This window comes from Chrysemys picta, chromosome 5 (assembly GCF_011386835.1).
Source record: "Chrysemys picta bellii isolate R12L10 chromosome 5, ASM1138683v2, whole genome shotgun sequence".
Lineage (NCBI taxonomy): Eukaryota > Metazoa > Chordata > Testudines > Emydidae > Chrysemys > Chrysemys picta.
Window position 1 is genome coordinate 100,802,722 of NC_088795.1, and position 17,253 is coordinate 100,819,974.

A 17,253-nucleotide genomic window follows, 5' to 3' on the forward strand; every position below is an offset into this window, starting at 1 on the left:
CAAACCTAGGTATGTCTGCTGGCAAAACATTAATATCCTGGAACTGACATGGCTACAACTACACAGCATAAAACATTTTAGAGTAAAGGATGACAGGCTTCATCTACATGTCCTTAATGGACCCAGGGGAGAGGGTGCTGGCAAGTCCATTCCTCTTCCCAGATACAGAAGAGCCTCTCTAATCCACACAGCTGGAGCAAGGAAAAGCCCTTGAGTTGCTGTAGGAATGAAGAGAATCTGAGCTCTTCTGGTGCGCAGGAAGAATACTTGTGCTCTCCTCCTCTTCTTCCGTGGGAGCTTGAGAGCCTGAGTTCATTGGAGTGGTGTAAACTCAAACCTCTCTAATTTCAACAACCACAGGAGGAGACATGTTAAATAGCACTCTCTCAGCGCTTAGCCAGTGTCAAGGATGGGGCCTGGGTTTCAAATCACTCTGATAGCTCATATATAGTGAAATATCACCCAGACTGCCCCTGCCCTTGGCAGCAGCAGCAGAACTTTGTTCTGTACTGCAAGGAAATGAAAACCTGAAGTCCACCTTCAGTACAGGTTTACAGTAGGGCTGTCGATTAATTGCAATTAACTCACATAATTAACTCAAAAAAATTAATAGAGACAAAAATATTAATCGTAGTTTTAATCATACTGCTAAACAATAGAATGCCAATTGAAATTTATTAAACATTTTTGGATGTTTTTCTACATTTTCAAATATATCGATTTCAAGTACAACTCAGAATACAAAGTATACAGTGCTCAGTTTATATTATTTTTGATTAAAAATATTTGCACTGTAAAAACCAAGAAATAGTATTTTTCAATTCACTCCATACATGTAGTGCAATCTCTATCATGAAAAATCTACATTTATAAGTTGCACTTTGTCACATAACTGCACTCAAAAACAAAATGTAAAACTTTAGAGCCTACAAGTCCACTCAGTCCTACTTCTCGTTCAGCCAATAGCTGAGAAAAACATGTTTGTTTTACATTTATGGGCAATAATGCAACCCACTTCTTAATTATAATGTCACGTGAAAGAGAGAATGGGCGTTCGCGTGGCACTGTTGTAGATATTGTCACAAGATATTTATGTGCGAGATGCGCTAAAGATTCAGATGCTTCTTCATGCTTCAGCCACCACTCCAGAAGACGTGCTTCCATGCTGATGATGCTCATTAAAAAATGTGTTAATTAAATTTGTGACTGACCTCCTTGGGGGAGAACTGTACGTCTCCTGCTCTGTTTTACCCGCATTCTGCCATATATTTCATGTTATAGCAGTCTCGGATGATGACCCAGCACATGTTGTTCGTTTTAAGAACACTTTCACTGCAGATTTCACAAAACACAAAGAAGATACCAATGTGAGATTTCTAAAGATAGCGACAGCACTCAACCCAATGTTTAAGAATCTGAAGTGCCTTCCAAAATCTGAGAGGGACGAGGTGTGGAGCATTGCTTTCAGAAATCTTAAAAGAGCAACACTCCAATTCAGAAGCTACAAAACTCAAACCACCAAAAAAGAAAATCAACCTTCTGCTGGTGGCATCTGATTCAGATGATGAAAATGTACATGCATCAGTCCGCACTGCTTTGGATCGTTATCGAGCAGAACCAGTCATCAGCATGGATGCATGTCCTCTGGAATGGTGGTTGAAGATGAAGGGACATATGAATCTTTAGCGCATCTGGCACGTAAATACCTTGTAACACCAACTACAAAGGTGCCATACGAACGCCTGTTCTCACTTTCAGGTGACATTGTTAACAAGAAGCAGGCAGCATTATCTCTGCAAATGTAAACAAAAACTTATTTGTCTGAGCAAGGGAGGTCTAGGTTGGACATTAGGAAAAAGTTCCTAACTGTCAGGGTGGTTAAACACTGGAATAAATTGCCTAGGGAGGTTGTGGAATCTCCATCTCTGGAGATATTTAAGAGTAGGTTAGATAAATGTCTATCAGGGATGGTCTAGATGGTATTTGGTCCTGCCATGCGGGCAGGGGACTGGACTCGATGACCTCTCGAGGTCCCTTCCAGTCCTAGAATCTATGAATCTATGAGTGACTGGCTGAACAAGAAGTAGGACTGAATAAACTTGTAGGCTCTAAAGACTATTAGCCAGGATGGGTAAGGAATTATGTCCCTAGCCTCTGTTTGTCAGAGAGTGGAGACGGATAGCAGGAGAGATCACTTGATCATTACCTGTTAGGTTCACTCCCTCTGGGGCACCTGGCATTGGCCACTGTTGGCAGACAAGATACTGGGCTGGATGGACCTTTGATCTGACCCAGCATGACCCTTCTTATATTCTTATGTTTTAAATACAGTTTCTTGTACATAATTCTACATATGTAAGTTCAATGTCATGCTAGAGATTTCACTACAGTACTTGTATTAGGAGAAATGAAAAATACTAATTCTTTTGGTTTTTTTACAGTGCAAATATTTTTCAAAAATAAATGTAAAGTGAGCACTGTACACTTTGTATTCAGTGTTATTGAAATCAGTATACTTGAAAATGTTGAAAACATCAAAAAATATAAATAAATGGTATTCTATTATTGTTTTAACAGCACGATTAATTGTGTTTAATTTTTTTAATTGCTTGACAGCCCTAGTTTACAGCTGTATAGATTAATTTCTGCTCTACCAGATTAGGTGAAATGAGAAACATTAAATTTCTGGGTGGTAGTATTTAGCAGTGCACTCCAACTGAATCTCTATCATCTAGTACAGCTTTTCAGAAGCTGTCTATCTGATGCTGGTCACTCAAGGGGACTACTGGATGGTAAGACAGAATTACAAGTCACATAGGCTACAGGCACATCTGACAAATGTGGCAGGTCCCCATTTTCTGTGGCCCCAGCAACAGAATCTAAACAGGTACAAATGTCCAGCTATGCATGTTTTACAATGGAATTGAGAACTAGTAGCCAGATCATTGGAAGTTGCTGAGCACCTACAAATCTCACAGGAGTCAAAGGGAGATGCAGATACACAGCATCTTTGAAAATCAGGCTCAAGGTGTCTGATAAATATCTTACCATATGTAGTCAATCACTACCCCTATTCTTGAACTGGGGAAAAGATAGAAGGGGGTTGATATCTGAATGAACTATGCTGTCCCCCTGATTATGGAGGTCAATGCAAGAGTGACATGCAATTAAAGATGTTAGTTACTACTTACTAAATGAAATGAGTGAGAAAGCATGTTTTGCAGTGTACTACGGAAGGTTTCTATTTAAAAACCTTGATAAACTATAAAGTAGACTAAGCTATTTGGGGTAAGAGCTGTCTCTTCATATTTGTCTTCTTTTTGTACATTACCTAGCACAATGGACTCTAAATCATCATTGCAGCCTCTGGGTGCTATTGCAATATAGGTATTATCAATTCCCCCCCGCCCCTCTCCCCCACACTTTTAAAGATCTCAGGTTTTCCCAATAATATCTATGAATCTACAAAAGATAAGGCCAGAAGGAACCATTGTGATCATCTAGTCTGACTGCATAATACAGGCCACAGGACTTCCTAGAATTAATTCAGGTTTCAAGTCAAATAGCTGTGGTTGAACTACAGCATATTTTTATTACTGTACCTTTCTTGTTTCTCTGCAACAAGAAGTCGATCAGCATCTGGGTCATTTGCTAAAATAATTCCAGCCCCTTCTTTTTCAGCCAAAGCAAAAGATAACGTCTAGAAAACAATGGTAAAGTGCAACACCAGAGAAGGATCAATACTTCCAAATAATATTTTCACTTTCTTATAGGTCTGTAACACTCCCATGTTATTTTCACTTGAACCCACAAAACCACAAAGCTATGTTTATAGTAGAAACACCCTCCTTAATTCATTCAAGGGTACCCTCAGTATTGTAGAGATCTCAATGGGTAGCAGCAGTACATCAAAATAAGATAGGGAATGTGAAGAGTAAATTAATTACACCTATTTCTACATTTGGGGGCTGATTCAAAGCCCATTGAAGTCAATGAGACTGCATTGAAGTTAATGGACTACTCACACAAGTCAAGTTACTCCCATGAAATGTTTGCAGATAAGGCCTTAGATAATGTTTTAACCCCTCAGCTAATTTGGTATCATCTTATTCTATAGTTTAACTGTTAACAGCTGTTGGATTCAGGTTGTTAAAAAATTTATTGTAATTGGACATTTTTTAAAGATGGAGGAACATTCTCTGTTTTTTTAAGGGCCATTTTAGTCTCCATGCTGATACTGTATATTCTACTGGAGAGCAAAAGAAAAAAAAAATCTTCTAGTAGTTTATCTTGTTATTAACCAGTTCATTAAAAGCTAAACAGGAACTATGAAAAGACCCTTGTTAGCTTTTCAAGAAATCGAACGGAATAGAAACTCAAAACGAAAAAACTATTTTATAAAAAATTCATACCTAGGTTTACAGTGACAATTTCTGGCTGGTGGAGAGAACACTTTTTAATATAGATTGCAAATATTAAAAAAAAAAAAAAAAAAAAGATATTTACCAGTACACCTTTACCCTCTTCAGGATTTGGGTACTTTACTGTTGGAAATTCTGGATCAGGATCCTTCTGTTCAGGAACAGCCAATGGAGGTTTAAAGTCAAATGCCTTAAAGGCTGACTGCACAAATTCATGGCCTACACCATGAACAGAAGTGTGGATGAACTTCAGCTTTGTTTCCTTGTTTATATTCCTGAAATAAAGTAAATTAATGATGATGTTAAATTAATATGGCCACTGTGTGCCACTTAACAGGGTTCAGAAACAACCATGACTCAATACTTTGCAACAATGTTAAACTATGAGACCAAAGACAGTTAGTTTGTAAAAGGTACCCTTTTTTACCACTATCTCTAGCCCTACATATGACTGTACCAAGACATCAGATAAGATGAGCTCTACAGAACCTTATAGAGCACCAGAGGAGGGGAATAACATGCATGATTAGCTGATAACATTCAGTATCCCAAGTTGAGTAATGGCATTTAAACGGACTTCTACATAGGAGCAGAAGCTAAACTGAACCACAGTGCTATCTGTTGCTATGTTATTTATCTGTCACTCACCATATACTTGTTATAATTTTTAAATACTTTACTTAGAGGCACATACAACTAAGAACTAAAACCATTTCTTCTCCTAAGTTTGTAATATTGCAGCATAATTTTTCATACATTCCTGGCTTTCTAGTATATTGAGTTTAGCAGATGCTAGCCTAAGGATGAAGTTAATGTAACTGACAGAAGTTAAAGTTTTAGTATCCAGCTGCTCTCCCTCCCCACCCCCAGTTTTAGTTTTAATCTTTCTTGTTTAAAATCAAGTTAAAAATATAGGTTTGTCACCAAGAGAATTACAAATCAATCATCACCAGCTCACCTGTGAAAGCAGTGCTTTTGTATGTCTTTAAAGTAGTCCTTATTGATAGTGACATAAGGATCATGAAGTAGCAAGCTGCTGTCAACCAGACTGTCATCCCAAGCCTGAGGCCACGGCTCTTGGTTCTCTTCGATAGCTTGAGAGATTCCTTTGTCATGAGGTGAGGTTATCTGTGCACCATTTTCCCAATAAACCTAAATGGTACACAGGACACACAGGGGTTATTTTAAACATGAATACCTTTACTGATTTTAGCTGGCTAAATCCTGGAACAACTCATGGCTGATTCCAGTAAATACAGCTAAAACAATACAGTGTAACATACTTTGGATATAGATTTCCCCAAGCTTTGTTTTTCTGAGGATGTCATACCCTATATTTAAATCCCCCATGGAAAACAAGTAGACCACCATCACGCTCATCTCATTTAGAGATAAAACCAAATTTCAGACCATTTGCTAGGCGGGTAGTTAATACTTGTCCATAGTATATTGTATCAACCTACATAGTTTCCTCTAATTTTATATATAACCACTATGCATGAGACAAGAGGTGGGGGGAATGGGGAGGGAGGGAAGATTTTTTTTTTGGGGGTACTAAAAAAGACAATTTTTAACTGCAAAAGCAGTCAAAAACTTTTAGTCCCCAACACCACCTGCTTCTCTTGGTCTTAGAACTACTTCCACGCATGCAACAAATCATTAAAGTCATGTTACTATAAAATTCTTAAAACTTTCAAAGGACTGAACATATTTGAAAAAGCAGCAAGATTATTGAAAATTAAAAACATTATATATAAACATTTTTGAACAATAAAGCAACACTTTCTGGAGGAATGAACACAGGATGAATGAAAGATCTGAGTTCTAATCTTGCCCCTGCCCCTAACTTGCAGTATAGCCCTGGGCCAACCACTGTCTCATCTGTAAAATGGGGCTGATACTACTTACCTCCCTCCTTCCTAGAGCTACTATGAAGATTAAGGACTGGATAGCTTTTTTGAACATACGGAGTGCTATTATAAATGCTATTATTACATAGTCATGTCTGAAAACAGTGGAAGATTTAAGCTATATAGGAATACCTTGTAACCATTATCTTGTTTTGGGTTATGGGAAGCAGTAATCATAATTCCAGCAGAAAGTTTCAGATGAGTTATTGTGTAGGGCTGTAAAACAATAGTATAAAGAGAGTTATCCTGGGGTCTCCATCCTGTCAAATTCTGGGAATCAAGCCATCGATGCAACCATACAATCATGATTTCAAGTCTAGAAAATATCAGTATTCTCTTTATTGATTGTGAGCCATGCCATCTAGTGGCCTGACTGGTTAAGTGCAGCCATATTCAGTACCACATATGTCCAATAAAAGTGTAAGGTCAAACAAAGAATATTTGATTTTCCAAAGACTAAATCTGGACTGAATATACCAAAATAATGAAAACAAAGAAATAATGTATATGAAAAATGTTAGCCCAGTTCATTTTACTGCTGTGAAATGTAAGTATAACTAATTCCCTTCACAGCATGTTTCAATTGAAGTTTATTTAAAATTAGAGCTATAGAGTATCAATATTTAGGTCAACCAGAATTCAGTAGATTCCTCCAATTTGGGACAGCACAGTGAACGACTGTCACCATCAAGAAGTGTTCCTAACTCAGAGGACATTTTAAAAATAATGCTTGTCTCCTGAGAGCAGTAGCCAGTCCACTGTGTTACTGGACTGGTCCACAAAGTTAGTAGGCATTTTGTGCACTGGGTTAGGGACCAAATCTTGTTAGTTGCATGGCAGCCCAGCATGGCCAAAAGGAGCAAACCAACAGTCAAGAACAGGCAATAGTGAAAAATTCACACAGTATTACGTTAAAGGAGGAAATGAAAGCTGTTACATGAGCAAACATGTAGAAAAAGTATGAGCACAAGACACACTAAAGACCTAAGCATGACCATTACAAGAGCATATCCTCATTAAAGAGCAGTCATTGCCATCACATGGCTTAAAATAATTTCCTGAAAGACAAATCATTGAAGCATGGCCTCATTGAAGATTATTGTATAGGAAAACCAATATTTTTTTCTTCTATCTTGAAATTAGAATAATATATTTGTAGAACATAGTAACCCAGGGATGATGGGAGATATATGACTTTATTGTTTCAATCTAAGAAATGCTTAATATTTTTGCTACTATACAGGTGTGCTTCTATAGCACCAGTTTAACACTAAATAGAAGTTACTGGAATATGATATTGCAAACACATTAAGCAGTACAGGAGGTCCTGAAATACCCAATACCATTGGCAGCTACCAACTAGTTAGTAGCTGATCTAGTTTAAATAATGTTATTTGCTGGAAATATTGTCCAGATTCTTGGCATTCAAGCTCCCCTATCTATAAATATATATGCATCTTTTGGAAGACATCAGCCGTTGCTCATAAGCAGAAGTGTAGTGGCTAAGCTTCCAAAATTCAATAAGTAACATGTACCCCATCAGGCAGGTGTGAAGGGACATACATATCCTTCAGAAACTCTGGTGGCCCTCACATCCCCATCCTTCAGAAGAGCTGCTATCTGGGCAGCAGCACAGTATGGTTAAACGGAATCAGAAACGGGCAGAACACTGGCTGCTTCAGAAGAAGCTGAGAAGTTCAGAGTAAAATATCGACTGCATATCCTAATCAGTTCCTCTACGGCTTACTGTACCTGAAGCAGCTAGGATCTTAAATAAGCCTGAGAGTAGCAAACCAATGAGCTGATAAATCAGTTTGTTTTTTCTAAAAAAAGATAATAGTTTTTTGTACTTGACAGTACCCCATTATGTTGTATGAAAAAGAAATTATAGACAACCATACCACAAAAGGTGTTGGTGTTATATTGGAGAAGAGGTACACTGGAATTCCCTGACTGATTAAAGTTGTTGCAGCAAGCCTTGCAAACCTAAATGACAATAAAAGTTTATTTGGAAATACATTCATGAGATTCTCTTACTAGACAGTTAAATAAAACTCACAAGGAGCATATAGATTTGATTCTGGTGTAATTCATTTGTCCCTTATTCTGGTTACAAACATGGTCCAAATTATGCAGTACAGACTGGATTTTACCTGTATTTCATATCAAAATGCCAAAGAAGAGCAAAGCTATATTTCTTATCTTCAGATGTACAGCGTACACATTTTTACATTCAAACTGCACACACATCTAACTGCTCCTAAGAAAATGCTATTGAAGCAGTGACCAAACTAGAATACACTCCATATAACATGCAAAGAAAATCATTTCTACAGATTACTAAGAGTACCTCTTGCTGCTACTTCCACTTGAAGGATGGGCGCGAGCATCAAAACCAATAACTACCCCTCTTTTCTTTAGGTCACTGAAGTTCTTTTCAAGGTACCTGCAAAATCCCTAAAGACAAAAAACTCAGAACTCAATCTTAGTATTTTTAAATGTGACTGCAATAAATTTTAAAATCTTTAAAAAAAGCAAGTAAAGTACTCTAAATTGGGTTAGGGTACAATTCTCCGGGAGCAAGAAATATTGATTGAAAACCAAGAAAATTGAGAGTCTTCAAACAAAAAACTACCACTGATGGGTTTTATAATGTGAATAATTCCAAATGAAAAATTTAATCTAGGTAGACTAGATAAAAATGATAATTTTGGATTACAGAACTTCAAAAATGATTAATACAGATGCTCTTTTCCCATGCTTCTGGCCTGAAAAAGTAAATCACTACTAGTCAATATATTCTATTTTTAATCTCAGAAAACACCAAAATGAAGCCTGTTTAGGACAAAGTAAATCAGTGACACGGGATAGGCCCCAACTTTTATTCAGCATCTCCATGTACAGCAAATCTACTCTAGAATTTATGTGGCATTAGAACTTTTATGTAAATTGAGGCTTAAGCCAATTTAGTAAATCTGAGTAATTTGTGATTTCCTAGATTTTTAATGCTTGAGACAGTAGGAAAAGCAATGGAGCTCCTTTAACTAAGCTAACAATTTTGTACATAAATTAGGGTTGTCAAGTGATTTAAAAAAAATCAAAATTAACCATGCCGTTAAACAATAAAATAACTTATTTAAATATTTTTGGATGTTTTCTACAGTTTCAAATATATTGATTTCAATTACAACACAGAATACAAAGTGTATAGTGCTCACTTTATATTTATTTTTTATTACAAATATTTGCACTGTAAAAAAGAAACAAAAGAAATAGTATTCCAATTTACCTAATACAAATACTGTAGTGCAATCTCTATCATGAAAGCTGAACTTACATTTGTAGAATTATGTACAAAAAAATAATTGCACTCAAAAATATAACAATTTCAATTTAGTTTCAATTTAAAACCTGAAAGCCTACAGTCCATTCAGTGCTACTTCTTTTTCAGCCAATCACTCAAACTAACAAGTTTGTTTACATTTGCAGGAGATAATGCTGTTTGCTTCTTGTTTAAAATGTTAACTGAAAGTGAGAAGAGGCATTGGCATGGCACTGCTGTGGCTGGCATTGCAAAATATTTACATGCCAGATGCGCTAAAGATTCGTATGTCCCTTCATCTTCAACCACCATTCCAGGGGACATGCATCCATGCTGATGACAGGTTCTGCTTGAAACGATTCAAAGCAGTGTGGACCAATGCATGTTCACTTTCATCATCTGAATAAGATGTCACCAGCAGAAGGTTGATTTACTTTTTTGGTGGTTCGGGTCCTGTAGTTTCTGCATCTGAGTGTTGCTCTTAACACTTCTAAAAGCATGCTCCACACCTTGTCCCTCTGAGATTTTGGAAGGCACTTCAGATTCTTAAACATTGGGTTGAGAGCTGTAGTTATCTTTAGAAATCTCACATTGATACCTTCTTTCCATTTTGTCAAATCTACAGTGAAAGCGTTCTTAAAACGAACAACATGTGCTGGGTCATCATCCGAGACTGCTATAACATGAAATATATGGCAGAATGCGGGTAAAACAGAGCAGGAGACATACAATTCTCCCCCAAGGAGGTCAGTCCCAAATTTAATTAATGCATTTTTTTTTTAAAACGAGCATCATCAGCATGGAAGCATGTCCTCTGGAATGATGGCCGAAGCATGAGGGGGCATATGAATCTTTAGCACATCTGGAACGTAAATACCTTGCAACGCCAGCTACAAAAGTGACATGCAAACGCCTGTTCTCACTTTCAGATGACATTGTAAAGATTCGGGCACCGTAAACGAACTTGTTTGTCTTAGTGCTTGGCTTGTAGGCTCTAAATTTTTAAATTGTTTTTGAGTGAAGTTATGTAATCAAAAAAAAAAAAATCTACATTTGTAAGTTGCACTTCCATGATAGAGAGATTGCTCTACAGTACTTATATTAGATGAACTGAAAATTACTAAAATTTAGCAGTTACATGGCCCAATGCGGGTGGTGGGCTCCTTCTGCGCTGGTCTGGGCATGCGGGAGCGGCCCCTTTCTGGTCTCCTCCTCTTATGGGGCACTGGGGACGAGAATGGTGCCACCCACTACCCTATGTGGGACACCTATGTAGGGAACCCTGCTGGTGCCAAGGGTCTCTGGCAAAGTCCTTCCTCAGCGCTGACTCATGCCTCATCGGTGCTGGCACACTGCACACCAATGCTGAGGTGCTCTGTCGGCTCCGCCGAGCCAGGGTCTGAGCGAGGACGTACAGCAGCTTCCATCAGAAGGATCTTGAGGTGCTGATCCACCTCTTTCTGAGTCCTCGAATAAAATCCCCTGCAGATCTTGCAGCATTCTTTCTGGTGACTCTCCACCAAACACTTCAAGCAGGAAGCATGGGGGTTACTTCTTGGCATAGACTCGCCACACGCTGCACTGGGTTTAAACCCCAGGGATCGAGGCATGCCCCAGTACCGGAGTAAACGGGGGCAATAAAGGGAGAGGGTGTGATGTTATCTAATTAAAATATGATCATGCAAACTATTGTTGCTACAACCGTTATATAATTGCAACAAATCTTATATAAAGTGTGACACATTGCCAGAAAGAGTTAAGCAGCTTGCAGGTTGATTGACTTTGGGTCAGCAATTAAGGACACCTTAGAAAAGTGTGTGAATGGTAATTAAGGCCATTCTATGGTAGATAAGGTAGAACTTTGAATGCAAACCTATATCGTTAGAAATCAGAGGTAATGCTAATTGTATGCGTGTACTCATACCCTGTTTAATGCTAGCCAAGTAAACAGACAGTTCCTGTCTGTCACTATAGCTATTGATTCAGAGATCAAAAGGGAATATTAACATTTAGATGAATCTTGGGTGCAATAATGTCATTGTCTGTGTGTCTCTTTAAAGTTTGTGATAATGTATCCATTAAGTAATTTATGTTAATCCATGTAGTTAATTACCGGTGAGGTTTAGGAAACAGAAGGTTACATTAGAAGCCTATTGTTCACCCAGAACTGTATGGTCAAGTGGCTGTTAGAAAACTGTATATAAAAGACACTTGGGTCCTGATCCTGTCATCTCAGATCTGCTTGATGCTTCAATGCAGGGGAAGCTTAAGCCACAAGATTGAGATCCCAGCTCTGACTGGACCACCCTGAATATAATTTGGACTATAACCTATGGACCAATTCTGAAAGAACTCTTTGCAACTACAAAGTTCACCATCTCTGCTATGAATCTGAACCTCAAGAATTATACTCATTTCTGTATGTATACTGATCTTTTAACCAACACACTCTCTTCTCTTTTTAAATAAATTTTAGTTTAGTTAATAAGAATTGGCTGTAAGCGTGTATTTGGGTAATATCTGAAGTATTCATTAACCTGGGGGGTAATGTGTCTTATTCTTTGGAATTGGTAGAACTTCTTTATATGATGAATAAGATTTTCAGTAATCCTCATCATATTTGATTTGGGCATCTGGGTGGAGGCCTGAGGCTGGGCTACTTTAAGGGAACTATGTTGTTGGCTTCTGGGTAACGAGTGAGGTATTACAGAAGCTGTTTTGTGCTGGCTTGGTAAATCTAAATATTGGAATATCCACCAGCTTTGGGGATTGTCTGCCCATTCTTTGCAGTTCACCCTGAGTGACCTAAGTTGGCTCCCCTGGGACTCCGGTCACAGGGGATTACCTGCTAACTGAAACTTCTCTAACACTAATTTAACTATTTACAGGACAAAAGTTCAAACTACTAGAGAAGTTGCACTTGCAAAGCAAGAGCTAACGAGTGTTCCAGCTAACCATCACAGATGGTAAGAAAGAACTGAAGTGGTGACAGGTCAGTAGGGCCCTACATTCAGTGCCATGAAGACACGACCTCAGGGAGTGCCCAGACCGACCCAATGGGTACTGCTAGAGGAAAAGCCTTCCGGCTGCCGCACAAGCACACCTAATTGGAATGGACATGAGCAATCACTTGAAGAAGAACTAGAATTTCAATGACAGGTTTCAGAGTAGCAGCCGTGTTAGTCTGTATCCGCAAAAAGAACAGGAGTACTTGTGGCACCTTAGAGATTAACAAATTTATTAGAGCATAAGCTTTCGTGGACTAAGAAGAAGTGGGCTGTAGTCCACGAAAGCCTATGCTCTAATAAATTTGTTAGTCTCTAAGGTGCTACAAGTACTCCTGTTCTTTTTGTAGAATTTCAATAGATGTTAGTGGGTTTTCTGAAGTGGTCAACATTGGCCTAACTCTGCTCCCACTGAAAACCACCCTTGAGGTTTTGGACAGTGGTTAAGCTCAATTTTATTTCCATATTTCATCTGGTTACTTTTTCATTAAAAATCTGCATTCAGTAGAAATGAATAAGAAAAGCCTGCAGTTAAGTAATAACAGAAAAAACAAAGTGAACCTGGTACCTGAGTTGTCTGGATAATAGTCAAGTCATTCATCTGAGAAATTCCTGCCCCCATAGGTGCTCTGAGTCCTGCTGTCCCAAACTCCATCCGTGAACTAAAACATTTTTGTAGTTCTCCTGCATTTTTTTCAGCAACCAGTTGCTTCACTATTTCTGAGGTTTTAGTATTCTGTAGAAAGATAAAATTACAATATATTGCTATTCTGAAGAAGCTTGTTATAACTTTAGTCTCAAACTGTGACATTCCTTACCATTTCTTCTACTGAACTGATTCTCAGACTAGACTTGGTATAGCACATCTAAAACTCCAAAGTATTGGTCATAACATCTTCATAATTTTAATCAGTGTTATTAAAATGGATTGTTATTCCAATACTATACCCATAATGCAGCATACCAATTGCAATTTGCATACCAGTTTGAGAACCCGACGCTGAAATCTTAGAAATCTTTGCTACTTTTGAAAGTCTGCCAGATACAAGAATATTAGAATACAAGATGAGAGAATTTCTGTTATGCAAATAAAGGAATTTGAAAGAGAAAGCATACTGAAAGGCTATTTAGGGAGATTAATAATTCTGAAATATTACTTGTATAGTATTACAAATGTGCATGAAGCAAGGGGTGGGGGATGGAAGGGCAGCATCTCTGCCCCACAAGTTTAAAGTCTTCCTAATACAATAACTACAGGAGGAGGAAATAAGTGAAGGGATGAAAAGGGAGAGAAGATCAGAGAGAATATATTCATCCATCCTGACGGTTACACTTTTTAAGATTAATAATAAGCTACTTTAATCCTCCTTGAATAAGTGAGTTTTGAAGAGGGAATTAGAAGAAAGGGTCTCATCACCAATTCTAGAATATAACCTTACTCTATTCATAATGTGGTGGGGGCTTTGGGGTATTTTTTTAATTTTGTTTTTTAGTTCATTATGTGCACTACTTTGGAGGCATTTTCCCCTTTTCTTGGAATGTTACATGCGAAACAATTATAATATCTCATTCTATGAAGTGCACAAGATCTTCACCATATTAAAATACCCTTACATTTGCAATCTCCATATTAAAAAGAGTATTGGGTTCAAATTTCTACAATAGTTGTATTTCCCTGAGCTCTGATGAGCCAGACAGAACATTAAGACAAGTGATGGTCCAGTGGTTAAGGTGCTAGCCTAGGACCTGTGAAACCTGACCTTGAGTACTTGCTCTGCCACAGACTTCCTGTGTGACCTTGGGCAGGTCACTTACCTCTCTCTGACTCAATTCCTTGTCTGCAAAAATGGGATGAATACTTCTTTTCTACCTCACAGGGTGTTGTAAGGATAAATACATTAATGATTGTGAGGCATTGTGATGCTCTGTACCTTGGGGGAACACCCAGCACCCCCATGTGCATCCTTGTAAAATGATTGTGTGGTATCCAATGCAAAGTTTGTCATGTCGGGTGTCTTCAGAAGGCTCATGATGCACTGAGCATTATTGTTACAGTAATGTTATAGGTTACAATTTCATGCATGTAGTTATGAGGCTCAAAATGTATCCTCATGGCTTAAAACAGGGGTCTCAAACACGCGGCCCTTGGGCCGCATGCAGCCCATGGGGTTCTTTCATGCAGCCCGCCAAGCTCACCGCGCCCCCTCTCCCCCCGCCTACCCCGTGTCGCCGCGAGTCCCGCGCCGCTCCCTGAAGTGGCTGAACTACTGTATGTCCCTGCAGCCCCGGGCAGGGGAGTGGGAGGTGAATAGAGGGCTTCATGCTCTTGCAGCTCCCATTGGCCGGGAACTGGGAACTGCGGCCAATGGGAGCTTTGGGAGAGGTACCTGGGAGCTTTGGGGGAGGTACCTGGAGAAGCAGCAAGAGCAGCACATGGTGCTGTTTCCCCTCCCTCCCCAGGGACGCTGACTGCTTCCTGGAGCGGAGCGGAGCGTGCCGGGGACAGGGACAGGGCAGGCAGGCACGGAGCCTGCCCTGGCCGTCGTGCACGGCGCTGCCACCCCGGATCCGCTCTAGGTAAGCAGCGCCGGGCCGGAGCCTGTACCCCGCACCCCTTCTGCACCCCAACCCCCTGCCGCATCACACCTCTCCTGCACCCTAACTCCCTGCCCTGAGTCCCCTGCCACAACCTGCACCCCTCACCCCTCCTGCACCCCAGGCCGGCTCCAGGGTTTTTGCTGCCCCAACCAGCAAAAAGAAGAGGGGGGGGGGGGAAGCCACAATCACGATCTGCAACACTTCGTCTCTACCACCGCTGCTTCAGTCTTCAGCAGCAATTTGGCGGCTGGTCCTTTGCTCTGAGAGGGAGTGAGGGACCCGCCGCCAAATTGCCACCGAAGAGCTGGACGTGCCGCCCCTCTCCGTTGGCTGCCCCAAGTACCTGCTTGCTGCGCTGGTGCCTGGAGCCAGCCCTGCCCGCACCCCAACTCCCCGCCCTGAGCCCCCTGCTGCACCCTACACACCTCCTGCACCTCAACTCCCTGCCCTGAGCCCCCACGACACCCCACACCCGTCCTGCCCCCCCTGGGGGCAGGGAGGGGCAGAGTTGGGGTGAGGACTTAGGGGAAGGGGTGGGAAGAGGCGGGGCAGAGGCAGGGCCTCATGGAAGGGGTGGAGTGGGGGCGGGACCAGGGGCAGCAAGCGGGGAGTGTCAGTGATGCTGCTCTCGGGCCAATGCACTAGTCCTCATGCGGCCCTTGGGGTCATCTGAGTTTGAGACGCCTGGCTTAAAATAAGCCCAGGCAAAAACTCTCCAAGAGCAGAGAGGCAGTTCACACCTCATCATGGCAGCTGTGGGACAAACCCAGCTCAGCTTCACAGGAACAAAAGAATCTGTTAGAGAGTCACCCCCCTTCTTTGGTCAGTTTGGAACTGCGATGAGGTAATGCTCACCTGACTCTTGAAGGGGCAGGGGGAAGGAAGGGGCTCAAAGCCAAGAGGGAAGAAAGGACATTTTAAAAGGGAAAGACATTTGCCATGCTCGCTCTCTTGCACCTACATTTACAGACACACACCAAGCGACTGAAGAGCAACTAGCCAGCCTGTGGTGAGAAGCATCTAAGTTTGTAAGGGCACTGAAAGTGTTAAGATCAGCTTAGAATGCGTTTTGCTTTTACTTCATTGGACCAAATCTGACTTATTATGCTTTGACTTATAATCACTTAAAATCAATCTTTATAGTTAATAAATTTGTTTATTCTACCTGAAGCAGTGTGTTTGAAGTATGTCAGAGGCTCCCCTTGGGATAACAAGCCTGGTACATATCAATTTCTTTGTTAAATTGACGAACTCAGATAAGCTTGTAGCGTCCAGCAGGCATAACTGGACACTGCAAGACGGAGGTTCCTAGGGTCGTGTCTGGGACCAGAGATATTGGCCAGTGTCATTCGCTTGTGAGTAGCTGGGAACAGCTTACATGCCAGAGGCTGTGCATGAACAGCCCAGGAGTGAGGGTTCTCACAGCAGAACAGGGTAAGGCTGGCTCCCAGGGTCAAGAATTGGAGTGACCTAGCTGTCCAATAACACCAGAGGGGAACATCACAGGCTTTTAGATCCTACAGTGATGGGTGCCAATAGAGTACCTTAGCTAGATTGGGCAACAATGCTATGTGATATGTGGTGTCTTGTGCAATGAATTATCCATCCCATGACTGCACACATTGTCTACTGAAGTGCAACAAAAGTTAGATTTTAAAATAGTTACATCCTATAGAGGATCCTACATCCTACAGAGGATTGCTGAGTGCAAAGCTCACCAAAGTTGTAAAGTGTAAAAACAGCTACAGAATTTTTTAAAAATATAAACAAACAAGCTCTCCCCACAAAGTAACATAATTACATATTAAAAAATACTTTATTTCACAATAGGAAAATAAATACAGAAAATGCACTCTGTGTATATCAGGCCCCAGGATACTTTTTCAATACATATCTGCAAACTGTGACTCATGGGAGTAATTCCATCAAAATCAATGCAACCATTTTCATGCATAACAGTTCACAAGATCAGGACCTTATTTTGTTATAACTGGGAT

General features: G+C 40.2%; 1 protein-coding gene across 2 annotated transcripts in view; it reads right to left on the reverse strand.

Annotated features, from left to right (window-relative positions):
* The window catches only part of PGM2 (phosphoglucomutase 2), a 35,818-nt gene that overhangs the window by 10,426 nt on the left and 8,139 nt on the right, over positions 1-17,253 (reverse strand). For both annotated transcript variants that reach the window (XR_010601511.1, XM_008169954.3), the window contains exons 2-8: positions 13,227-13,394; positions 8,682-8,788; positions 8,233-8,317; positions 6,464-6,547; positions 5,380-5,573; positions 4,507-4,696; positions 3,603-3,700 (exon numbers count right to left, since the gene is read on the reverse strand). Coding sequence is in view for 1 of the 2 variants with exons in the window: in XM_008169954.3 (XP_008168176.1) it covers positions 3,603-3,700; positions 4,507-4,696; positions 5,380-5,573; positions 6,464-6,547; positions 8,233-8,317; positions 8,682-8,788; positions 13,227-13,394 (926 nt within the window). In the remaining variant the exon portion in view is untranslated. The remainder of the gene's footprint in view (positions 1-3,602; positions 3,701-4,506; positions 4,697-5,379; positions 5,574-6,463; positions 6,548-8,232; positions 8,318-8,681; positions 8,789-13,226; positions 13,395-17,253) is intronic.